General features: G+C 37.7%; 1 protein-coding gene across 6 annotated transcripts in view; it reads right to left on the reverse strand.

Moving 5' to 3' along the window:
• The window catches only part of BLTP1 (bridge-like lipid transfer protein family member 1), a 116,024-nt gene that overhangs the window by 58,342 nt on the left and 32,061 nt on the right, over positions 1-25,621 (reverse strand). For 3 of the 6 annotated variants that reach the window (XM_086464408.1, XM_086464407.1, XM_086464405.1), the window contains exons 19-39: positions 23,936-24,163; positions 23,227-23,364; positions 20,675-20,851; positions 18,165-18,293; positions 17,108-17,227; positions 14,705-14,982; positions 13,710-13,960; positions 12,978-13,236; positions 11,717-12,560; positions 10,782-10,852; positions 10,131-10,304; positions 9,698-9,818; positions 8,733-8,879; positions 8,227-8,354; positions 7,587-7,789; positions 5,405-5,602; positions 4,531-4,742; positions 4,051-4,202; positions 3,016-3,166; positions 1,784-1,936; positions 266-506 (exon numbers count right to left, since the gene is read on the reverse strand). In XM_086464408.1, coding sequence (XP_086320534.1) covers positions 266-506; positions 1,784-1,936; positions 3,016-3,166; positions 4,051-4,202; positions 4,531-4,742; positions 5,405-5,602; positions 7,587-7,789; positions 8,227-8,354; positions 8,733-8,879; positions 9,698-9,818; positions 10,131-10,304; positions 10,782-10,852; positions 11,717-12,560; positions 12,978-13,236; positions 13,710-13,960; positions 14,705-14,982; positions 17,108-17,227; positions 18,165-18,293; positions 20,675-20,851; positions 23,227-23,364; positions 23,936-24,163 — 4,375 coding nt within the window. Of the gene's footprint in view, positions 1-265; positions 507-1,783; positions 1,937-3,015; positions 3,167-4,050; positions 4,203-4,530; positions 4,743-5,404; positions 5,603-7,586; positions 7,790-8,226; positions 8,355-8,732; positions 8,880-9,697; positions 9,819-10,130; positions 10,305-10,781; positions 10,853-11,716; positions 12,561-12,977; positions 13,237-13,709; positions 13,961-14,704; positions 14,983-17,107; positions 17,228-18,164; positions 18,294-20,674; positions 20,852-23,223; positions 23,365-23,935; positions 24,164-25,621 lie in introns of all 6 variants that reach the window. The other 3 variants (XM_086464409.1, XM_086464406.1, XM_086464404.1) reach the window with 1 other exon arrangement.

Below are 25,621 nucleotides of genomic sequence, written 5' to 3' on the forward strand. Positions count from 1 at the left end.
TTGTGCAGTAAACAACAAGACAAAGCACGTGAAGAAAGAGAAGCCTCCTGTTTTGTTTTTCCACAAACAAGTAATAATTACTATAATACTATAATTATAATCGTCAACAGCAGCTCCAAAATTAAGATGATTCTAAAAAAGAAGTTTGATGATTCTGACAAAAGAAGAATACATTCAAGCATTAAAACTATAGAATATAGAAATGCTCTGAGAGGAGCTACTCGTCCCTATGAATTTTTATGGAGATAGAAGAACACAAAAATACCTGCATCAAATTCAAACTCTGCTCCATCGGCACTTGTGTCACTCTGAAGACCACCTCCATTGTCTAATCCCAGTCCATCCTCATGCTCGTGGCAGGCATTTGTCTGTAGTTTCACTGGCTGAGTTGGTCTGTGTAAGCTGACTCCTTTAAAGGCTGGGGTCACCACAATGAACTTCATCCATTGCCTTGCTAAGGCAACCAGACCTTTCTTTAAGGTCACCAAGGCAGGAAGGCCATCACTCTTAAAAAAAAAAAAAGTATTAAAAATGCATATTAGAGCATTTTAAAGTAAACTGGGGGGGGGGGGGGGAGTCAGAACTCCCTTAAATCTTTATGCTCAAGGAGCTTATGACAGAAACATGCTGGTACCACACAATGTCCATTCAGATATAAAAAGCCATAGTGCTAACAGATAAAAATTACAGCTTCATTGAACACAGTAAATGCATCACCCACATGACCCGAGGATCTAGCCCCAGGGACCAAAAATAAACAACAGCAAATAGGTTTATTGAAGATGAAACCAGAAGTAATTAAGTAATTGTAAGGCTCTGAACTATGGACTAAAATTCACAACCACACTAGATTGACTGTAGAAACAGAATTGATATTAAAAAGATTAGGTTTTTTTTCCATTGCTGGTAAGCAGTATTATGAAAAAAATAATTTGAGGCAAAAAATTAGGGACCGTTCTGATTATATCACTGAATTGTGCTAAAGCAAAAAAAAAAAGCTTCTTATTTTGACCACAAATCAAACCGTACTATTTCTGCCAGGAATTGTGCTACTTCTGATCACTTGGATCACTGCTGAATATGTTGGAAAACATAGTGTTTCAATCTGACAGCTGTGGAATTGGATTATGAAAATGAGACAAAATCAGGAACAAACAGTCCTCCTTATGCCCAATATGTTTGTGGAAACAATGATTTACCACTACAATCCAGACATTTACATTCAAAAGCCACCAGGAAAAAGATTAGATTCTTAAGCCTCAGAGTTTCTACAATTCTAGCTCTTTTCTTAAACTGTCTGCATTATCCAAGTATTTCTAAGAGACATGAAAACTAGTTCTGGGGAAAGAATTTGGAATAAGCTAATCAGTGCATGCACTTGCCTTAATAATGGAGATTTATTCAATTTTAAAACTACAGGCGCAAATTTCAGCTACTTTGCTGTTATCTTCAAGAAAAATGAAATCTGATAAAAAGGCTATTAACAATTTTAAGGACATGCTTTTTTGGTTTATGATTTCTCGTTTATTTACTGATAAAATAGCTTGAGAAAAATTATGCATATACACAGACCACAATAAAAACAGCAGATCTGAAGGAAAATGAAATGAGAGAAGCCATTTCAACTTATCAATTTAAGGATATATATGAGTTTGCGCTGTATTTTCTCGTTTGTTAGCTTTCCTTAAACTGTTGCCCAATTTAAGACATTAAAATTGGTACTAAGATATTAGAATTTGAAACTAACACACTGAGTTATTTTTATTTTCACAGGGTAACTCACCATGGTGGCATCCTCAATAATGGAGTAATTTGCTTGATGAAGGTAATGGTGCAATATATTACACAGCAAACAAGATGGATTTTCTTGCAAGAAACGAGCCACTTTGGTAAGCCTGTTGTACTTGCTTCTCAGAGGAAAGTGCACACTTTTATTCTAGATTAAAATGTAACAGTTTTCATATATGAACATACTTGCAAACAGAACACACGCACGAACTACAAGCTTTCACCTACAGTATCACAAACTTCGAACCTCATTTTGAACTTCTGCGACAAGATTTGACACATGGATACCTACCTGATTTTAAATAGTGTATGTGAGAAATCATACTTGATGCTTACTTATCTATATGAAGTAATAAAACAGAAGGCAGGATTCATATCGCAGACTTCGTAAAGTTACTTCTGGACTAACAGACATATATGCACAGCTAGCTGAGATCTTCAAAGAAACTAGTTACAGAAAAACCAAGCACTTTTCTAATTCGGAGTAATGCTAGAATAAGAGTAGGAAAAGAAATAGGAGGGGAGGTAGCAATAAGAGACTGCTGCAGAGGTTGACTTTTGAGTACAACAGAGAACTAGAACAATGCAAGCCGGGATCTCAACAGCGGGTATCACCTCAAGGTCTTTCCACTAGATGGTGGTAAGTAAATGAACTGCAGAAAACTGATGACACACAAGAAAGCTCCGGAGCAAATCCCAGTAACACCCAGTTTGTCACAAAAGCTCTACCAATCCTAGTTTTCAACAAAAAATGTGTCCATTTTACGTTTCTTGCTAGAATGTTTCACCATTCCCTTCCTCTAACAAGCGGGTCCAATAAACACAACAATTCAATCCACTGAAGGAACACAAAAATTCACATTTTCTCCCAAAAGATACTCTGAATATTTTATAATTCAACACACTTTCATATTTGATAAAATTTACCAAATGCTACAGCCATATTTCTCACTCTTCCCTTTCAAAATGCAGAATCTCCAGTTAATTTACCTGGAGATGCACTCTTATAAGAAGTGCAAGAACTCCTCACTAGCAACAGCTGAATTTTTTTTCCACTGAAATTCAGATTGTGTACAAAAAGCAGAGCTAGTGAGTTCTTGTGATCAGTTCTGGAAGTAAAGGTTCATAAAAGGTGCTCTAAATTTGTCAGTGAAAATATCCAGAATCCCGAACAAAGACATATTACACTGCCCTGTTCTGCCTATTGAGTTTAGAAAGGTCATTTACCTCTAAAGCTTCTGTCATAATGCAACCCATCACAGCACAGATTCGCAGGGTTCCTTCGGTTTCTAGTTTATTTAATGATGATTTCACTTGATCAATGGGGACAAGCCAAGCACCAACTGCAGGTGTTGCAGTACTCAGGAGGTTCAGCTGCCTGTTGAGAAAAATAAAAAGAATTGGGTATTCAAATTCAGCAGCAGCAATTAGCAAGATTTTCTGAGGCTGTTATGAGTGACATTCAAATAGGTGGAATACCACAGAACAATGTTACAAACAGACTTATTGCCCAGAAAATGAAAACTGGCAAAAAGTACCTAAGGCAGGTGTTGTTTTACTCGCTCACACTCATGATTCCATCTCCTCTTGCTACTGCTATTCCCTCCTTTTCCCATTGCATTCCCTACTGAAATCATACAGTTCTCATCGCTGACTGAATCCTGCATTAACTGTTCCACAATACGTCATAAAGGACTTTTGCCGAAGGGCTGAGGCAAGAATGTTAGGAAAACCACAGAGCATTTTCTAATTTATAGCTCTACATTGAGCTTAAGCTGACAGGCAGGAATATTTGGCTTGTTCTACAAATGCAAGATGAAAAACTATCTTAGGTTTATCTTAAGCTTTATAGTGCAGTGGCAGTAAGATCCTGGGTTAAGCAGTAGGTTGAATACCAAAAGCACAGAGTGGATCTCTTCTCTAGCATCTCTCCAACTCAAAACGTAAAATACCCTCCCCTACCTTTCTCCTTCATACATTTCAGTCTCACTGGAAGTTTTTTGTTTGTTTGTTTTTCCTTTAAATCTTTCTCTTCTTCTTTTAATCATACCTAACTAAAAATTTTCTAGCAACACTTACACATTAATGAGAACAATAAAAAAACGGAAGCAAGGGTTACTGTGATATAGGTAAAATTCAAAATCTTCATTTCCAGAGAAGCTTCAAAAATTACTGAAATTGCATTCAGAATGTACCAAATACAAATGCAATTTAACAAAGCAGAATTATCATCATCTTTCTTTAAATCGGGTAAAACTATACCTTGAAAATATATGGGCTGGAGAGCGCACATTGGTAGGGGCTGCAAAACTAAACCAAATTTCTTTGATTGTTAACTTCATGCTGCAAGAGTCAGGGGGAGGAGGCATCAAGGGTATATCTTTTTTTAGATCATCCGATTCAACCCCTTCATCCTTAAAAAAGAAAACACAAAGTCAAAAGTCAAATTGTTCTCCAAAGTGATTACACTGGAAGGCACTAACATACCATACCGCGCGCCGCTCAGAAGAAATAGTTTCATATGCATTTAGGCAAAATAAAATAAAGTAATGCTGTCCACCAACTTTCCCAAGACAATACCAAGAGACCTCGCAGAAAGCTGAAAGTTTAGTGTGCAAGCAGACAGTACGAATGCAGTTGGCACAAGACATCTCTTAAATTGTCAGCACTTTAAAAAGAAAAACAAACCACCAAACAACAGAACAACCCAAGACCAATCATTTCTACATAGTATATACATACCTGCTCATCTGAAACCGAATTTCCATTAATATCTGAAGAGGGACTTATTCTATCACAAGGAAGGTTATCATCAGACACATCAGTATTATAACCACTACCAGTTGGAGAATCTGAAGAGTTATTTGATGCAAGCAATCCACCTCTCTCTGTATCTCTTGATTTACCCATGACTCCAAACGTATTATACAATACTGCTCCAGATTGTCTTCCTCCTATAAAAGCACATATACCAAGACTGTAAATGTTTGCCATCCATCACATCTATAAGTGATGTCCCATAGAAAAGATCTGTACTTAAGAGGTCAAATTAATGTGATTTTGGTTAAACAAGATGCATGACCATTTTACACAAGTTATCACTACGATATTTATACAACAATGTAACAGTTAGTCGTAGAGCTTCTGACAGTTTGTTCCAAGTAGAAGAGTACTCACGTGAAGACTACTTTTAAACACTATTCCCTGAAAAGAATAATTTGGATGACAGAAAATACCTATATACTGGTAGTCTCGGTTTTGTCCCCTCCCAAAGCAAAACTCTGGCCCTATATGCAGACACTTACTGTGGGTATGATTGCAAGGTCAGGATTTAAGCGATCAGCAGAAGTATCAATTGCTACATTTCCTTTACATTCAGAAACTGCTGAAATCAGTTCATATGGAATTATTTCACACACTATTATAAGTAGTATTGATTACTGGAAGTTCCTTTATCGTGTAATCTACTACGCGATACAGTTTATTTACAACAGACATGTACTGTTTAGTTTCACCAATATTCAGCGACTTCTAACCAAATAATTGCTGAACTGGAAGACCAGAATTGTTAGCAGTTTCCTAAAACAAAATAATATAAAGCCTATGTAAGTTTTACCTTTTATAGTTAAATTTTCAATTCCACACTCAAACATTATCCAACCCCACTTCTCTTGACTAGGACCAATTCGAGCTACATCCGGAACAGCTTGTTGATCTGTTTCATCCACAAAAGCAAACTCATCCAACTCTTCCAAAGTAAAAAGAACTTTTGATTTCCCAAAAGGAATAGCTGTTATTGCACAAGTTCCAATATCTGTGAAAACAAACATATTTACCATTTTGTTACAAAATGAAAAAAAAACTTTACATCTTCAAATAGCTCTCTGAAGTTCACAGTGTTCTGGGAGTGTTGTCCTTTTAGTATTCCTGAGACTCGGGGTGGGGGAGAAAGAAAAAAATAAAGTTTACGCATGAGCAAGAAAAAAAGCAGCATAGAAAGAGGAAGAAAAGCCTTGCTCCTGGTATGTTAATGTGGGTGGGGTAATTTTTAAGTTTGGAAAAAACAAGGACCAAGCAACAAAAAGTTAAAGCTTCAAGACATTCCCAATCCTAACAGATCTGCCTTCTTTGACTTTTGGTTCCAAAGGCACGTGTACAAATAAGCTCTTCAGATATTTATCTGAAACTGGCAATTGGCCTGAAACTACTTTACAAAAAACTCCATTCCTAATAAATACGTAAGGTTTGATAGCGACACTTGACAGTGACATTGACAGTGCTCTTGGATTTACTCTTGTTTTAGTAGAAACTCACCTGGTATGAAATACAGCATACTTGAAGGATAACTAAAAATAAAGTTCTAATTGTAATGCAAAGACTGCTTCTTGGTTGGAAGCATGTCTGTGTCTGTGTTGGGAGGATGCAAAGCACTAAGTCTCACTGATTCCTAAGAAAATACAGACTCAAGTAGTTTTCAATTCGTTAGGATCTTTGCTGTCTAAGATCCAGGAGGGTACTATGCCGCCTTGATTTCTGTGATGTTAGGATGTAGCTTAAATATAAATCCTTTCTTCTAGTGACATTTCTGAAAGAACATTTTAAATAATTTTATACTATATAAATATATATTTATAAATAATTTTAAATATTGCCTGTTAACTCACACAGCTAAACGTCAAACATCTGAGGAAAAGAACTACACTGAGTCAACTCATATCCCTTCCAGTCCTTGCTCTCTGCCCCCAACTTATAACTGCAATCACTTTTGAAGTATACACGAAATGCTAAGATCCCTAGAAAGACATTTCTCAAGCCTTTTAAATAGAACATGATAAGTTTTCTAGCTAGAACTCAAAAATTACTTGACCTTCTTGAATGTCTGCAGCATACCTTACACAGGACACTACTGCTATGATTCTATCCATAACTAAGTAAAAATGGAGCTAAGCATTTTAGTGTTCTCTTGCTGCTTTGTTTTCCTCCAATATCATTTGCTCACTCATCTTTGCACAACAGTGGGGTTTTTTGGTTTTGTTTTTTTTTTTATTGTGTGGGTTTTATTCATACTTGATTCACAGAGCGCTTCCTCATGTCCTAGAGATTCCTATTCTTTATGGGACAGAGTAAAACACAGCACTAACTGGCACAGACTCCATAAAAATTGAATTAGTTTTAACAACTACTGCCTCTATTTTTCATCTTCTTTCCAGGTCAGCTTTTCCAGGATCAGGAGTTATAGCAGCTGAATTTAATTCATAGCCTTTTGAAGGAATTTCCTTAACACAAACAAGAAGGAAGACGATTGGGTAGATCTCATTTTCAGTTTTACAGTTGCTATAGCTAAAAATCCACAGCTTGTCATGTTCAAATTGTCAGTACAACAGGCACATTATACCGATCTTGAAACTGTTAGAAAGCAGTAAGAAAGCAAATAAGCATAATTCATTGCCTGCATCAGATGACAAAAAATGGTAGCTGAAAAGAGCCCAGATCTGAAATTTTACCAGTGCATGTCAATATTTACAACGCAACCCGTCTGCCACACATACTGCCTAGAAGTTCGTCTTGATAGTTTTCACTCTGCCTACATTTAAATCTAGCACTTCAGTAAAGTAGCAAAAAATAAGTCAGAGTAACTATCCTAAACTTCTTTTTAGAGCATCTGACAGATCTCCAGGTTCAAGGTTTTATCTGTGCTGATTAAAAAAACCCACATAACCAAACTGCAAGATCGAGGCCAACTATAACTGCTTGCTTCTATGAAAACTGACATTCCCACAATTTAAAAAAAGGCTTACCTGTTGTATCAAGGCCTCTAAGCTGTCCATGAACACGATGGATGTTCAATTTAGCAGCAATTTCTTTTCCTTTTTCTGCTCCAGCATTGGATCTCAGTGAGCCAGACGACTGGGGCTGCATTTTACTGGTTTGGATGTAACGCTCAAAAGTGACAGAATTCCTCCCAGTTTCTGCATTGTTTGAAGGCTCCTCAACTATACCCCTTTGAATATAAGGGAGAAAAAACAATTAGGCAAATCTCAGACAGACATGTTTAATTTTATTATTTTTGTTTAAAGTTTTAAGTGACATTGGCACAACAGTGTTAAAGAGATTCTTTTTAAATAGAAGACATATAGGTTTTGGTAGAAAAAATAATGAAAAATTTAATTTTACCCTGCATGAGATACAAGCAAGGAAGAGGTAAAGCTAAAATTCCAAAATTACTTCAGAGGGGTTCCTCCACTTCTTAAAGAAACCTCAATTCTAACTAGATATTGGATGTTAACTTACAAAACACATAAGATACATTTTATTGCTTAACTCACTCATGACAACTTGCTCAAATACTCTTCAGAACCACAAACAATTGGCATCACTGTAAGTCTTCCGACTAACTTAACAAGAAAGAGCCACGAGTAGCGACATGTATATTCTTACCTATTCATACGAACTTGCGTAGCAATTCTATCAAAACACAAAGCTACTAATGAGACATGAGTCACAGTTTTGCCAGAAGAAGCCCCTGGGGACTCATCAACAGATGCTTGTAGTAAACACAGGTTCACCTATATGTAGAATTCCCCCAAAGAGTAAAGAAATTTAGAAAAACATTTTACATTAAGTATACATCACTTATTTCTGATACAATCTTGTCTTATACTTCTCAGTAAAATGAAAAAATAAAAGCTAAACCCATCACATCTAAAACATGTAAAAACATAATTTAAAGACTTGGTAGTTATCCCTATAGTGGTGGTTATTTAACTTGCACACCCACCGTAATAAAATTGAGCGGCTCCAAAACAGTCTAGCCTGTGCAAAACACTAGCTGTCTACCACAAATGCATAGCTTCACTTTAGATTTTGGGGAACTAATATGGATTTAAAATAAGGGTAATTTGTGAGGCACATGTCTACTAATAAGCTAAACAAAAAGCTGTTACCTTTGGTACAGTAACGTTGGCCTGAAGACCTTTAATTGTCACATTATCTTGCTTAAGTGAGAGATTGGTCTGTGCTGGTCCCTGGGTGGTTGTTCCTGTAGTGGTAGCATCTATTTTTGTTCCTCTAATATCCTGCTTTGAAGATAACTTGGAGGGGGAGGAAAAAACACTTATTCTCACTGAAACTCAGAGCTGCTAAGCTAAAGAGTAACAGGATAGTTTATTAGCACTGAAGCAGCAAGAGATTCTGACTTCATTTAAAGCATACCACCATGATTTCTAGAACAAGGACTGTAGCACTTACAGATATGGTAGGTCTAAATCCGTAAGGGTAGCAATGCCATTCTGTAATAAACTTTCTAATGACCAGATTTCAGCTGAAAGTTTGAATTCTACATATATAAGTTACATAGTACCACTTATTCTGAAGTAAATAATTAGTGTGTGTTACACTGTGAAGTCTAAGAAATGATAAAATATATATATATGTCATTAACCTGGACAGAAAGAACTCCTAATTCTGTAGAACTAGCATACAACTTTTCAAGCTAAATTAATTTTTTAAGGTATCAGATGAACTGCAAAAATCTCCCTAACTACTGTACAATAATAAATGATGTATTGCTGATATGAATATAATACCTATCAGTTATAGCAATTCCTAAGAACAGAATGTATGATCTCATGCAAATTACTGTAGCTTCTGACTAGACCATCTAAATTAGAAAAAATTCACTTCAATCCTGTAAGAGAGATTTCTGGTCACTGAAAGACAGTATGTAACATTTGATTACAAAAATGCACATACATCAGGCACAAGATAAAAATAAATATGTATTACAAATCAATATAGTATTTAGCTACTCTATCTCAAAGCACTGAACTAAATTAAAACTTTTTCTGCATGCAATACAGAAAACAGTATTCTTTCAAATCTTTGTGCGTTTTTTTGTTCCCTTTCTTACATTTTCTGAGAAGCTTGTTTTGCTGTTCTGTACAGCATCTCGAAGAACTTTGCAGTGCAGATCATCAACGATTGCTGCAGGGTGTCGAGAGCTAGCACAATGCACCATTGCTTCTATGTACCTGTGAGAGGAAACAAGCCCACAACAGACCATTTCAACTCCCAGTTTCACATGACACACCATCAATAATGTCTAATTAAATGCTACAGAGAAAAAATTAAGCATCGACAGGCATAAAGGGCACTTCCCAGGTCAGCATAACATGATGGTAGCTTCTTCACAGGAAACGTGGAAATACATTCACTGCGTACAAGGCCCTACTGTTCCATCAGTCACATGATTGAACCCTTTTACCTAAACCTTTGCTGAACAAAATGGCTTTTAGACAATTTTTAACATAACCAATTAATACTGTAAAAGTAAAATTAATTACCTATCCAGTGCCTCTGCTACAAGAGGAGTCAGAACTACATCTACAGTTCCTTTTACTTCTACTATTGCTGTTGTCCGTGTCTGGAAGACAGGGTGATCCAACGTCCATTCTTCTGTTATTGTTTCATCATCTGTATTTTCTGCAGACTTCTTTTCCAAAGGAGTATAAGGTGTACTACACAAATCAAACACATATTAATGATCTAAGTTTGCAAAAGAAATATAAAACTGTCCTGGTATCATTTTAATTCTTAATAAAAATGCCTATAACGGCAGGTTTCTGCTACCAGATAGCTTAGCAAGCACACAAATATAACCCCAGGGCACAACCCCTCCCTAGATTCAAGTTCAGCTTTTGGCAATGCAATGGATACTTGTCAAAAGCACCTCACAAACTAATTTTAATTAAGTTGCAATTTGTCCTCTTGAAAATGTACGAGTGCAACCATTTAATGCTTTCACAGGGTACCTTTTAACCAAAACCAAACATTTTGTAATAGAATACTCTGTTCTAAAGTAGATCCGTACTGAAAACTACTGCTACAAATCAAATTTTGGAAGGGCTAGCAAGAGCCAAAATATTTAACAAGAGTATCAGGAAAATCCTGCTCTTAAAAAATATGCTAATAATGTTATGCAGTATTCAACTTACTTAGACGTTGATCCCGTAAGCTGCATGCCTCTGTCCAGTAACGAATTAGCTGTGAGGCCCTGTTTAACAATCTAAGATAAAAGCGCAAAAAAATTTATTACATTCCCTCTATATATGAAAAAAAAACCCAAGGAATCTTCAAATAAAGATTCTCCTTACAGTTTTGTTCTTAAAACAACCCCTCACATGCAGATTCTCCAATACAGTATACAGAAACTCCTAGGTTAATTTTTCTTAAGTGACCCGAGAGATTAGATTATGAAGTTTTTACATAGATAAATAGTGAATAATTGCTTTAAAAAACAAAAAAAACCCTCACACAAACTTCAAATACTGATCTACAAAAGGCTTGCACGAACACTAAGCTTTTGCTGTAAAGTGATAACAAATTCCAGAGCTTAGTCACCTACTTCTATCAAGTCATTTCCATTGTTTTTCACGTATTTCATTTCAGCTCCTTTCTTGAACATGTATGGTCATACCACATGTGTCACAAGGACAAAAAAAAAAAAAGTCCAAACATTTACAAAAAATCATTTGCTAAATCTGAGTCTCAATTTTAGTTTGAAATAAGGCACTTACAGCCTGGATTATACTTTATCAGTATTATATGTACTGCTGCTGAAGTTCTGTGTAACATATTTTAAACAAAACCCACACAAATAGCCTTCAGCTATATATCATTCCAACAAGCAGCATTTTTAAGCGCAATAATGACAATTCAGAACGTGCATCTTATCCACAGAATTCTACCTCTCTTTTCCTTTCCACAACCTCCCAGCCACACAGCCCATGATCTGAAGTCACAAATCCAAAGTATTCCTTAACTAAAAGCAAAGAAGTTTCAAGTTTCTCATAGCTTTATTTACATAAAAGGTACACTTGTTTTGAATTCTTATTCCTTTTTCTACTCCTTCTTCCTCCATCTTCCGTACCTTAAAAGTTGGGACAGAGAGTTGCTCAAAAGATGAAGAACTTTCTTCACTCGTTGGCGTGTCAAGGTCTAAAGGACGATGTAATGAGGATTTTGAAGTTCTTTTGTTAGTTGGATGCTTGACTGACCAGTTGATCACCTGGAACTGTGTAAGATAATTTTGGTAACATGCCATTACAGGCTGCTGGGAAGTTATTTGCTCACTTTCCACAGTCTTCTCAGATTCCATGACATACATGTTGTCAACATGCTCATCTTCTCCTCCCAGAGCCGAAACAAATGAAGCCTGTGAAGGATGAGTCTTAATTGGCAACGTTTTAACATCTTGACTAATTTCTCCATGGATTGTGCTTGTTAAGGGCCCTTCCACACTGTGATAAATAGACCCCCTACTATATTCAATTTTCTGAGTTTGCTTTTTTCTCCTCTTCCTCCCTGGATAAGTTCCTGGACCTTCATCGCTACTTATTGGCTCGAACTCTTCTGCTGCAGAAAAATAAGCTTCGCTATCAGCCATTGACATACTGGAATCCATCGAGCGATACTGATGAAATGAGTTTGAATCTGCAGATGGAGTATACGGAAAAGAACCAAAGCTCCTCCTCTGCTTTGGGGAGTCCAAGACATTCTCATCACTGCGAGACACATCACTGCTGAACTGCACCCCAACTGGAACAGGCTGCTTGTCTCCGTAGAAGGCTGCCGTGAGGCTCTTGGTGCTCCCGAGCCGGGTGGAGCACACGGACGCTTGGCGTTTCAGCGGAGACCTCAGGGGAGACTGACCAACAGGCCTTTCCTGGTTGCCAGGGGACGCAGGGCTGCCCTCTGCACCCTCAGCTGCAACACTGGAAACAAAAATTAAAGGTTTATTTGCTTATTTTATCATTAATGTTTCTCTTTTTACATTACAGAAGCTGTCAAATGCTTCAGTGAGTCCATGACTTACTACTAGCATAACAACTACTTTCATATCGCTGATTACATAGCAAATTCTGCCACTTGTTAGTTCACTTGTCTACATACAGAGGATGTAAAAACAAACATTAACAGCCAGTGCTATTGTCTTACATGCTGGATTTTTTACCCAGATCAGATAATCATCCCAAATTAGGGATCCAAATTTGCATTCAAACTAGGAAAAGCATTCAGCAGTACCGTTAGAAATTCACCAACACTTTATAAATTGCTAAATTCAAGGGTTTTTTCTCTCATAACGTTTTCAAAAGCTGAACTGCACTTCCACGTGGATACCGAGTACTGACCTTCCATGACCATCTTCCCTTTTTGCACCAGACAAGAACTCCTTCTGCCCCAGGTGATCCTCAGCAGCTGACGACGGGCTGTCCTTCTCACCTGCCAGCAAGGGGAGCGCAGCGCTAGAACTGCTCGTTTCCTCCGAAGACGAGGAGGAGCTGTGGGAGCGCAGTGGTACTTGCAAGCTTAGATGTTGTGCTTTTCTTTCGATTTCTATACCCACGGATCTGCAATCCCAATCTTTTCGTTTTACACCATTTGCTTTACCTAGGATCAGAAACAGAAAAGAAAAACTGAACAACTGATAACACAACTGCAATTGTCTCTTCCCTGCTCACTGAAACAGAAACCCTTATCAACGAAAAGCCCTAGTTTCGAAATGCATACACATACCAGCATGTTGTACTAACAAAAATTAATAAAATCATAGCAGCAAAACATCAGATTGTCTTGGTAGACTGCTTTCTATATAAGCAGAACAGATGCAAGTCAAAAAAATTCTTTTTATTTAGAAAGGAACTGCATGTTAATATAAAAATTCAGGATATGAAAGCTTGCTCGCTACTTTCAAGCTACTGTCTGCTCTTAGAAGGGCCCATGCCACTACAAGACCTCTTGCACAGAAGTGCAGCAAGTACTACCCAATAACCAGAATCAGAAAGACTATAAATACTATGTGCAGTTAAGAAATTATAGTTTGGGACAAAATAGAGTAAAATTACAACAGAATGCATTCTCACCATCTAAAATTTTAGGAATCTCCTTAGTAATTATCCATTCTCCTGGCTGCAGTAAAGACTGTCCATAAAACATATCAGATTCTGCACTCGTACTTGAGAAGGCAGAGCTGCTTGAAGGCGTCAGCTCCTCAAGTTTAAAAAAATCTAGTCCTGTTAATGTGCCACCGAAGAATCGACAACCACCAAGACAGCCACACTTGTTCTTGCTTCTCTTATTCCTCAAATTATCATCAGGCCACAAAAACCACAATCTATACAAAGGCAGAAAAAACAGAAAACAACACAAAAACATGACCTCATTAGTACATTTAAATTCAGTGAAAACAAGATTAAAAGATATCTCTCTCTCGTACGTGAGCTCCGATTTCACCCAGCATGAAACGAGTAAGATTCGTACCTGAAACACGCGTCAGACATAAAATGAAGGATTAGCTCCAGAAAAAGCAAATCCCAAATTTTTATGACGTGCTCATGCAACCACGCTTGGGCACATACTATGTCCGCCTGCCACAACACAGGCCAAGAGTAACAACCCTTTCTCTCCGCACGGAAGCGAGCGCTGCGAACACACTCCACGCTGGCGTATGCTGCTCACGCCAGAGGCAACTGCTTTTTGAGGAGAGACACAAGGCACAGTTACACCAGGCAACTTGTTCACAGCTGCTCCTCAGCTTGCTCAGGACTCTAAGGTCTCTTTTCAGTCCAGCCTAAGAACATCGGAAAAATTCAATTCCCTCTTCTACCTGATCTTCATTTTGGGGGATAAGGGAAAGCAGGCAAAAAATCATATGATTTTGTATAGGTCAAGCAAATCCAAACCACCAACCCCATAGCTAAGTATTCAAGATACTTTAAAAAACATCACAAGAAATTGTAATCTGTGCAAACAAAGAAAACCCTCCAAGGCAAAAAAAAGAAGTTCCATCTTTAGATGAATGTATTAACTTATAAACGCCCAAAAATTCAAATGCATCTCCTTCTGCCGTATCTCTTACCTCTTAGTTCGGTTATCATGCGTTTCTAAGAAATGCCTCTGCACTTCATGTTTAGAAGGATGATCCGCAGCTAAAGCGATGTCAGCAGTGATGAGCCCCAAGTTGACAGAGCCAGCTTCCAGCCAATACGCCCTCCTTAATATTGGCTGCAGACCAGTTCTGCAATTGTTCACCTGCTCAACATATTGCCTCAGCTGAAAGTCTTGAATAGCAGCACTGACACCTTCTCCAACAGACTGGTTGTGGAGGTTGCAGTTTGCAATACGCACAGCACCCATCTGAAAACATGGTTTAAAACATGAACTCTGATTAGTCACGAGTGGAACAAAGAAAGGGCAGCCTTAAACCAGTTAACACGCTGCCTACTGCCTTCCAGAAAGGTCTCAGTAAACTATTCTCTCCAAAAAAGACAGAGAACCAGTTTTACATGCAAGTAGACGCACACACACAAAAGGCAGCCAGCTTAGAAATTAGTTTTCAGCTGGGTTTTAAATAACAAAAAGTAAAATCTCTACTTAGGAATCTCCTTTTGTAAAGGGATCAAAAAAGAAAGCTCAACTTTGGACAGAATTTGTAATAAACCTTTTAAAAAAAATAACTTGTTATTAAATTTTTCACTGTCATCTAAAACCCAAGAAATCTGAAATATCAAAATCAGGTATATGATCTGATATATCAGTCCACGTCCTTAGACTAAACCAGCGATTTTATACTGTGAATACAAAGCTGTACCAACTCTACAATTAACAACTACCTCAGTGAGACAACCATGTTAAACACTGCAAAACTCAAGAAATTCCAGATCCTAAACCTTAGCCGAGATCCGTACGAATTGCGTTAGAGTAGCCGTTATATGATCACACACTATTTCTTGTTTTGGCACAACTCCACGTAGTTTTGTTGAACCAAACAGGAGGCTGCCCCTCTCCTATGAAAAGCACGGTACCAGCAGGAGCCAACCCTCTCCAAAGACAAACCAGAAGCCCTTGCTTCACCCCCTCACTTGGCTGAGGAAACCGGCCACTGTACAACTAACGCACCTGCCCATACAGTATCGATCCTCCCCAACACTGGTGTACACTAATAAAAGATGACACAGCCCTGCCGCAACATGCTTAGTCTTCAAACTTCAAATAATCTGAAGACATTGGACCAAGTTTCCTGCATGGCTTGAGTCCTCTCCAAAAAGTCACCATAAAGTACCTGAAATTTCAGATCAACTTTTCAAACTTTTCACAGTGAAAAGAAGGAAAGCTGAAAAAGAACCCGGCCATGGAAGAGCTACCCACAAAGTTAATATTAAATTATTACTTCTCATCTCTGTCACAGACTATAAAGGAGCACTGGAAACCTTTGGTTTTTTTTAAATTCAAACGAAACACATTCGGAACATAATTTTCTAGAGTGTTTCAGGTTATTAAGCCGCCTTTGCCTTTGAAAATACTGCCATTCATATCCATGCCTGCAAACACAGTTAATATTTGTGATGGTGCTTTTTAGTATCGGACTCCAAAGAATTTGGAGACTCAAAACACTTTGTTGTTTTTTTCATTGTCACAAGGTAGCAAGCCATTCACATGGCAAGATACCATGTCATTTAAAAAAATGTCCAAAATAATTACCGCTTTCCTTCAGTTATATGCTTGCTTATAACGTGAAGCTGTCCCCAAAATCTTACATGTTAAGTCTACCTTTTAAAACCGAATTTATTAATGGACTACACAACTACTGCTCAACTTACACCAGCATAGCACTTTTCTCCTTTTCTGTTGTTACCATAACTCTATCATCTCTTAACTTATATTTTGCTACGTTGAGTAAATTATTCCAGTTTTCTCTTGTATGATAGGATAACGGAGACAGCATCAGCTCTTCTCTGCACATCCCTTTTTGAGCAGAAGATACACCATGCAGTATTTTAGATTCAGTCAGGCAGTGGCACTAACACTTCCCCCATCTACACCAAAGATATATCTTAACTCACACAGCTGTATCACATAAGACAACGATGAGTTAAGGTACACAGTCCATATCAATGATTTCCAGTCGCTGAGTTACAGCACAAGTTCTTATCAGCTCTCAGGTACAGACACTGCGATTTATATTGCCTAGTGTTTTTGTGAATTTTTTATATCAATCCTGCAGCTTCCACTTTTATTTTGGCAGAGGTCCACTCCCCCTTACCATTTTCCAAGATCATTAACAGAATTACTAAGCAGAAGCCAAATTGTCCTACTCCTGGCCCAGTCCAAGCCAACCTTTTATCACTTAAAAGTTTCAGAAATTCTGCTTAGTCCATTGCATGTAACCAAGCAATAAATTCAGCAGCTATTCTATCAAAATATACTAATAGCTCTATTGACAAATAAGTATTTTAATTATTGTTAAGAGAAATATTTTTACCTTTATATTGGTGGCACAGCCATGTTCTACAACATACAGATCTGCTCCATCCATGGCTAGGCGTGTCATAGTGTACTTTAAGTCATCAGATGTTGGGCATGGCCCAGGGACACAGTTCATCTGAGTAAAAAGAAAACAAACAAACAAACAAAAAAGATTTAAACATACATTAGGAGTTTTACTTTAATTTGTGCCTCTCCTTTTATTTATGTGCTGTTTAACAGAGGCCTAAAACTAGAGCAACAAAAAGTTACTTATTCTAAATTGTCAACATGAGTATGAGATGGGGTGTTTCTGTGCTGAGGTTCATTTTCACTAGTGCATGTTTAATTCTTCTGTCCAGCAACATCTGGGGACCCAGCTGGCTCTCCTGGCTTCCACCAGCAAAAGGCAAATCAAGTCTCCTAATAGAGAACATGACAAAAACTGGAACAAAACAAGGAGGATGTCGAGAGATGAAATCCAGGATTCATACTTAGTGTATGGCAAGCCTCCTTCAGTCTTCAAGTGACTGTGCACATGGGTTCCAAGAGTCAAGCACTAAGAGCAGAATCCACAATGACATGATGGCTAAGTAAGAGTCTCATGATTTGGGAAAAAAAAAAAATTAAAAAATTTTAAAAAGGTGCATGGAAGCTATAAGCTGACAGCTTAAGTGTCCCACCAAAGCACTGTTTCATCAACAGAGCATATGGGATGAAAAAGTACCATGGAGATGTGGCAGGAACACAAGGGGAAGTATGACCTTTGTCTCTTGAGGGACACTGGAGTATGCCCTTTGGCTCTTGACTATCACAGCAGAGGTAAGAAACTAGGGATGACTTCCGTGGATACTGTTTCTTAAAATAATTCATAAAGCAAAATCATTGTGCATATCCACAGGAAAATCCAGAGAATCACTTTCCTTTCTAAACCATAATTAGCTACACTTTTTCAAATGGAATACACAATCTGACTGTATATTCCACACGTCTTGATTACTTTAAGGCAGGATTTCTAAACTGTTCCAAAGAACCCATGCAAATATAGGGAGCAATTAAGACAGAGGAAAGGTTACCTTAGAGTCACAAAACCGACGATCAATTCCATGCTGGCATATTATTACAGATTTTGGCCTTTCCAGTTCAAACTCCCGGCACACCACATGAAATACAAAGGTCTGCCCCCATTCCAGAAGACAGGCAAGCTGTAAGCAAATAACAACACATTGTCACTAAGTAGGCAAAATGAACTTTCAGTATTCGACAGAGTCCTGAAAGAACATCACCAAAGGTTAGGAGGTGGGCAGGAGTAAAAAAGAAAAAGGAAAACAAACAAAGAAACAAAAAAGACCCCACCATAACATTCTGGCTGCATTACCTTGCTTGCAGACAGTCTATTTCCTGTTACTCAAGATCAATTTTTATTTTTGTGTGCACCACAACATGTAAGTCTCTATAGTTTTTCATGGAAAACTCTATGACATCAAACAACTTCCTAAATTATTTCTTAATGTAAGGAAACAGTTTTTGCTATCACAGTCAACTGAGAACTTGATTGTAAAGACAGAGCTCCCCTCATTTTACCTCGAAAAACCCCCCTGAAATACTCTATTACCATTCATAATTTAAATGTCAGACATCCTCGTATATAAGTAACAAAGTTACATTTAGAAAGGCTAGGAGGAAGCTGGCTAAACAGAACACTGCTGAATCTCGCTAAATGTAGTAATTAGCCTATCATTGATTTAAGTCTTTTATATAGTTATCTCATTCATAAAGGAAATGATTCACGACTGTCTGTCTGTATTATGTGAGGGAAATGCGTTTTCTTTGGCTAGCCAAAGGAAAGGGCACTTAAAATCAGCAGTAATTTCAATGCAATTTAACATAGCTATAACTGTCCTGCACAAAATCTGTCCTCCTCCCTTTAGCGTTGTCCCTTCACAAATTCTTGCAATACTTCACACTACGGGAGGAAAAAAGCCAAATTCAAGTTCTGCTCCATAGCAGTGCTGACAACAAAAAATAAAATAAAATAAAAATCGTGTATGAAGCATACAATTGAGACTGGCTTTATAGGGGGAGAAGATCCTTAAGCTGCATCAAGCTTTTAGAAGTGTTCTCTAACCTTAATTTGAATCAACTAGGCTTAATTTTGAAGCATAGAGCAGTGGAGTAAATACTATAGCTTATCTGTATCAGTGGTAGAATTTGGGGAAATACCACCACAAAAGTCTGTATATGTAGCATGAAAACATATCTGGAGTTTATGCTTTAGATTTACTGAAATTGCTTGTATGCCTTATTTCATTTGCTGCAGAAGTCTCCTACCGAATTACGTGTTTAACCCTAGAAAATAATGGCGATTTTTAGAGGAATAAGAGGATGTAGAAGTGTCTCAGAAAATATTTAAAAATAAATAAAGCAAACAGTAACTACTAAATAGAATTTATGTACTTTCCTCATGTCTCAGAATACGGCAACAAAGCAACCTTTTTTCAAAGGTCTGTCAGCCCAGACCAGAAATAAATCTAAGCGATCTACCTACTGTATACCTGAGGCCATTATTATATTGGAAAACTAAAAGTAACAGAAATGGCAAAACTAAAAGGAGTTACTGCTAAGACTGACCTAAGAGATTCCGATACTGTGAAAGCAAACTACATTCCAGTGGGATCAAGCATCAGAATTTATGCAGCCAGCAGCATGACTGAGCTCCCAGCTACTCCCCTGCTGAGGCCCACCCATACTGTACTCCCACAAATTATCTCATTTGTCTCCTGCTTTAAAACATGGCTTTGTCCACAGCTTTCTATGGAAAGCCAGAACTTTATCGCCAAGATAAATTCTTGCCAGATGCTCAACTTGATATACTTATTGCTGGCACCATCCCTTCATGCAAATGCCTACGTATCTCCAAGAACCTTACATCTGAGGGACACCTAAGTACTTTTCAGACTGAAATCACAACTGAATTCATCTGCCCTTCCCAGAGAGTTAACCAGTAAGGGTAACAAACCTGCATCTCCATAAGTCAGCATCACAAAATAAAAGTAAACTCAGAGGAAGTCAAAGACAACTAAGTTATCTCATACTTAAGCCTTCTGAATAGATTTTCTTTTCTCCTCTCCATGACATTACCTAGTTAATGGCTGAAGGCATCTCAAAACCCCTGCTCTGTGTACAGAGAAGTCTTATTTACTCTGCAATTAAACCACTTGAAGGGCATGTGGATACCATGGTTGCCTTTCTAATCAGTATTAAACTACATTAACATACATAGATGTAACATACATGTGGTGACAACAGTATGCACTACTGATTAGATCGTGCTGTTAACATCATCCTTTCAAATTCTCATATAACACTAGCCACCCTGCTACACCTAGATTTAAGACCAATATCAGATTCAGCTCATTTAGTATCTCCTATCCATTTACAGAAGTTATTAGATTTTCAAAGTGTAAAAGTAAGGCTACATAAGGCACAGATGCATCCAAATTCAGCTGAGATCACGTGCTTTCCAAAAATCCATGCTATACCAGTTCTATAAGAAAGAAGAAAGATAATAGTTTCTGAATGGTACCTGGGGTGCCGTAACTTTGGCTGTAAGACTTCCAGCCTGTACATCGATCAGCCACGCGTATTCTAAGGTATCACTTCCAAGAGGCAGACCTTCTGCTGAAAACATGGCGTGAGCACGCAGCTGCAGGCCTGACAGGCTGATGTGACCCTCTCGAAGAACTTCATCCACTGCAGGTCGCTGTTAAGGACAAGTAAATTAAAGCTAATATTTGCACAGAACACGTCAATTTGTGCAAAAAAAGTGCAAAACCTGTATGGCCAGAGATACCTCCTTCTGCATTCATCTCCACCTCGTTAACCCTGTTGACTGCTGTACAGCTAGACAGTCCTGAGACTTCTCAGCATTACCCATGCAACAACACACATGCAAATCTTATGGGAGGAGAGGGAAGTTTATCTACCCCCAAGTTTGTTTTAAATTTTAGCAACCAATCATCATCAACCTTGCCTTGGTGAACTCCACACAGTGATATCCAGACACTATCTGTTGAATATTACCGCAATAAAATACAAACAAATAATGGAAGAGCATGTTTAACAACAGAAGTGATCAAGAGGTTAGAAAACATGACTTATGAAGGTTTGCCAATATCAGAAAGCTGACACATTATTAAAAAAAATAAAAATAAATTTAAAAAAAACCCAACAAACATAAAAGGCTGTCCTCTAAGTCGCACTTTTCACCCACGTAGTTATTGGCTACCTAAAGCAAAGCTACTTGTTTGCAGACACGAAAACTCAGATTTAATACTTTTCAAAAGAATATTACTCCACCAGCCAGAGAAGAAACTGGGAAGACAAAACCAGCACAGGCATACACTAGAAGGTTATGACTGTGTGGAGGTGAGCTGTGGCTCAAAGCCAGCAGGTCAACAGCGAACCTTCTCCTTCATTCAGTTTTTTCAGCCCATTACCTCGCCTGGCTTGTTTTCCACTGTCAGCAAATCCTTTGGAGTTGCTTAATGAAGAAGAAACATGCCCTACTCTTTTGATACCACTAGCGACCTACGTCTCGATCCAGAAGCTATTTCAAAACAATATGAATAGGAAACATGAAACATGAAGCAACAACACTTGCCCAGCTAGGCAGAGCAACAATTCCTGTTCTATATACATGAGTACTACGAACATCTCACTTTAAGGTTGAACTGCAAAGTATCAAACAGCATTTTTGAGATATATAATGTGAATAAAGGGTCATTTAAAATAAAACAAAACCACAACAGAATGTTAATGTTTCCAACATTAATGGCAAGAACTAATGCAAAAGTCAAACACTAGATCATAACAACACACGTAACTGATCCAAACTTTCTTCACAATATTTTTAAAAACATGCCACCCTGCATGTTTATCATTTCAACCAACAGAAAATCCCAGGCATAAGACTTATTTGTCCGAGTTAATGTTTCTGAATCAAAATAAAACCAACGAAAAAGAAGATATAAAACCTAAGGCAAAATATGTAACCAATAGCATTACTAAACCTAACAGTAAGAATACTGAAAAAAAGTCACACAAAAATTTTCAAGGGTGTGAAATTAAATCATTAAAACCCCAAAATGTAAAAAAAAAACCCTTAAGGTTTTGCCTGCAACCTCATTTCTGCTTCCTTGTACATATGAATTGTAATACAATAATTAAGTTACAGGTTTGAAGAACATTTAAGGGTCTCATTCAGTGAACAAAACAGATTGTGTTCTTAAATAAGCAGCTGTTCAAATGCTTGGATGCCTCATAGGATAAACAAAAAAAAACTATCACAAAAAAGAATGTACAGAAACCTCCCAGCAGATTTCGGTAACATAACTGGAAATTCATTTTTCATTACATAAAGGTTTGTATGTTCAAGAGGATAATTGTCATTATCGTCAACTGCACCTTCTGACAACTTCATTCAACTGAAAAACAAGCCCTACAATCCAGAAACTTCGCTCCCCACAAAAGCTATGAGGAGAATGGAATTTTGTCTGCCACCATGCTGCCAGTACATCCAACTTCCATAGCGCTCTCAAAAGACAGCTCTATTAATCCCACATAGATTATGCACCCGCAAATCCTGCAGCTTCGCAGCATCATTTTCTTCAGGTTGCTGCTAAAGACAACTGCACTGTTGCAACGAAAAACCAAGAAGTTTAAATTCCACAGTCTCATTGGGGATTTCTTCTTTACTAATCAATCACACAACACTACACAAAAGAAAAAAACCCCACGCACAAACCAGAGATCATTCAATGGTTCCAAGACCAGTCTGAAGATTACTCTGTTTCCTAGACAACCTTCTCCAGAAAGATTTTAAGTGAAATTAAGAAAATACAATCTTTTCTTTTGTGCATTTCACTAAAATGCAAACCGGACAGAAGTAAAGATTTTTCTTTAAATCTGATGGGTTTGGGTTTTTTTTTTTTAATACCTCTTATGATTCATAAGCCCTAATAAACTTTGTATGTGTACAACAGGGAAGTTCCTGAGAAAAAAGAATTCAATTTTAAGATCATCACAACTTTCACAACACTAACACACACATGCAAACAGATAAAAACAGCTTACTACCTGATAGTTGTCATTCAGAAACAAATTCACTGGAGACAGTACAAGTTGAAGCATTGTTTCTCTAAAACCTTTCTTCATCTCAAAACACAACCTTTCCAAGAAAGCTGTAGGGCACTCAGGCCCATCTGGACTGCAATGCTAAAACAAAAATTAAACACATCTGTTTCAGAAACTGAAAATACACAACGTGGTTGAAACTGCAAGATTAGAAGCAAACTCATGAGCAGGAAGTATGTTAATTTTCCTCCAAATGGATACTTAAGAAGAAGCCTGTGCAACTTCAAAACCTTCCAACTATTACATAAACAGCAATTCAAACCCATTTGGGCGAACCCAATTTTTTATGTGGATTCTTATTTGAATTCCTGGAGACCCCTCAGATCGCAGCTGCTCTGAGCAGAATGCACCGTTAGAAGACAGTTCTGCTAATTAGCAGAAAAATCATAATGGTCAATCAAAACCACTATCACACAAATCAAGTTCATTGAATAAAGAGCATATAAAAAATTATCCAGTTCTGCCTCCCAGACAAGAAAAATAAATCATGTCTCAAATTGGTTTAGATATCCACAATTTTAGAGGAGAACATATACACACTTTGGTAAGCACCACCCTAACGAGATGTTAGAGGCAGTTAAATTTAACTCCAGATTATGAAACTAGCAAAAAAATAACTACATGAAGTATTTTCAGATTCTGAAGTACTTACCACTGGTAATCGCCCATGCACTTTGTACAAATTAACAAGCACAGTGATATCCCACGGGCGTAAAGTAAGGGGGTGAACTGGCTTCACTGAACTTTCATTTTCTTTTTTGTCGTTTTCCACTCCAACAGCTGTCCATCCAGAGCTTGAAGATGTTGACAGTGACAAAACAGGGCTTGAAATAACTTCTTCAAAATCAGTGTACATGTCATCTTCTCCAAAATAATTTTCCTAGAAAAAGAATGTTACGACCATACAGAAAACAAATTAAAAACATAGAGGCAACGTAATGAAATACAAATCAAATCTTTTTCCATATGTTAGTCCTCCCTAAAATAAGCAGTATAACTACAGCCTATAGCTGAAGAAACATATACTACTATTTTGTGAAAAATGGATACCGTAAGCAACAAAATTTAGGCCATGTGCTTCACAAGAAAAGAAGGGGCTCTCAGTAGTTCTCAAAGTACCGGTATTCTAGACACGTGTAACACAAATAACTATCCTGAAGTACTACTAGAGATGTTTTTAAATAGATTTTGTGATTTTAAAGGCAGAGAACTTCAAGAGTAAGAACACAACACACATCCTGCAGGAAGTCACCCTCATGCAACCTTCTGAAACTTGTTATCAGCAGATTTCAAAGTCTTAAACATGCTTCTAAAGTGCTAACTCTCAAGCATTTCTCCCTCTGGGTCTAAAAATCCACCTTGTTTCTAAGTTAACCACCCTCAATTATTTAAGACTGAAGTAACTTTGCCAAATTCTACTGGGAAAAAGGAATTCCATCACTAATTTAAAAAAAAAATTTAAAAAATTAAAAAATCAGCTTCCTGTGTTTTATTTAAGTGCATCAGAATCAGGTTTCTGATAATTTCTCACCTCCTCTCTCCCAAAAAAAAAAAAAAAAATAAGGCTAGACTTTCAAGAAGAATTTTCTGAATGATACAGGTTGTATTTCCTTGTTAATTCAGTACATGGGAAGCGTTGGGGACAAAGCATTCTGTGGAGCAAAGCCCTTCCTGACCAAAAGGCTACAGCACAGATGCAAACGTAGCTCCCTCATTCGTTCGTCGAAGGTAAATCAGTCCCTTGGCCTCTCATGTTGACAGAAATGTTCCAGCTACGTTTTCTCCCAAACACCACTGATAATTTGTGAGATGCAGACAAATTAGTACTCCACTAAACAGAAACAGATGCTCCCCCTCTTTCCCTTTTCTGCGACTCATTTGCCTTCCAACGCTTTGTTGTTTTGTAAGCACAAGCCTGCAGCGCAAGCAAGCAAAGAGTAAGTGTACAACAAAAAGAAAGCAAGCAACTGCAAGGTACACGTGTCCTTGAAAAAAGCTGGGGAAAAGGCAGCCTTCAAATCACGACTCCTGTGGACACATAATTTTACCATCTCGTCCTGAGTGTCTGAAGTATTTTTGGTATTGACACGTACGAACCAAGCATTGCTCTGCAGCCAAACCAAAAAACCCTCAGAAGTTAAGCAGAGCCAATCTGCTTCGCTTTTTAGCAAAGGCAGAAGATAAATGTCGACGTTACGATGCAGACCTTGAAATATTTTTTTTTTTATAAGGCAGACCCAGCAGAGGGTGCTGAGAACTCCAATAACTTACTCCTGGTACCTGCTCCTCGGGACACAAGGACCTGTAAATCATGCGTTCCCAGCCAGGAAGCCCGTTG

The sequence above is a fragment of the Leptosomus discolor genome, chromosome 4 (assembly GCF_034619465.1).
Source record: "Leptosomus discolor isolate bLepDis1 chromosome 4, bLepDis1.hap2, whole genome shotgun sequence".
Taxonomy (NCBI): domain Eukaryota; kingdom Metazoa; phylum Chordata; class Aves; order Leptosomiformes; family Leptosomidae; genus Leptosomus; species Leptosomus discolor.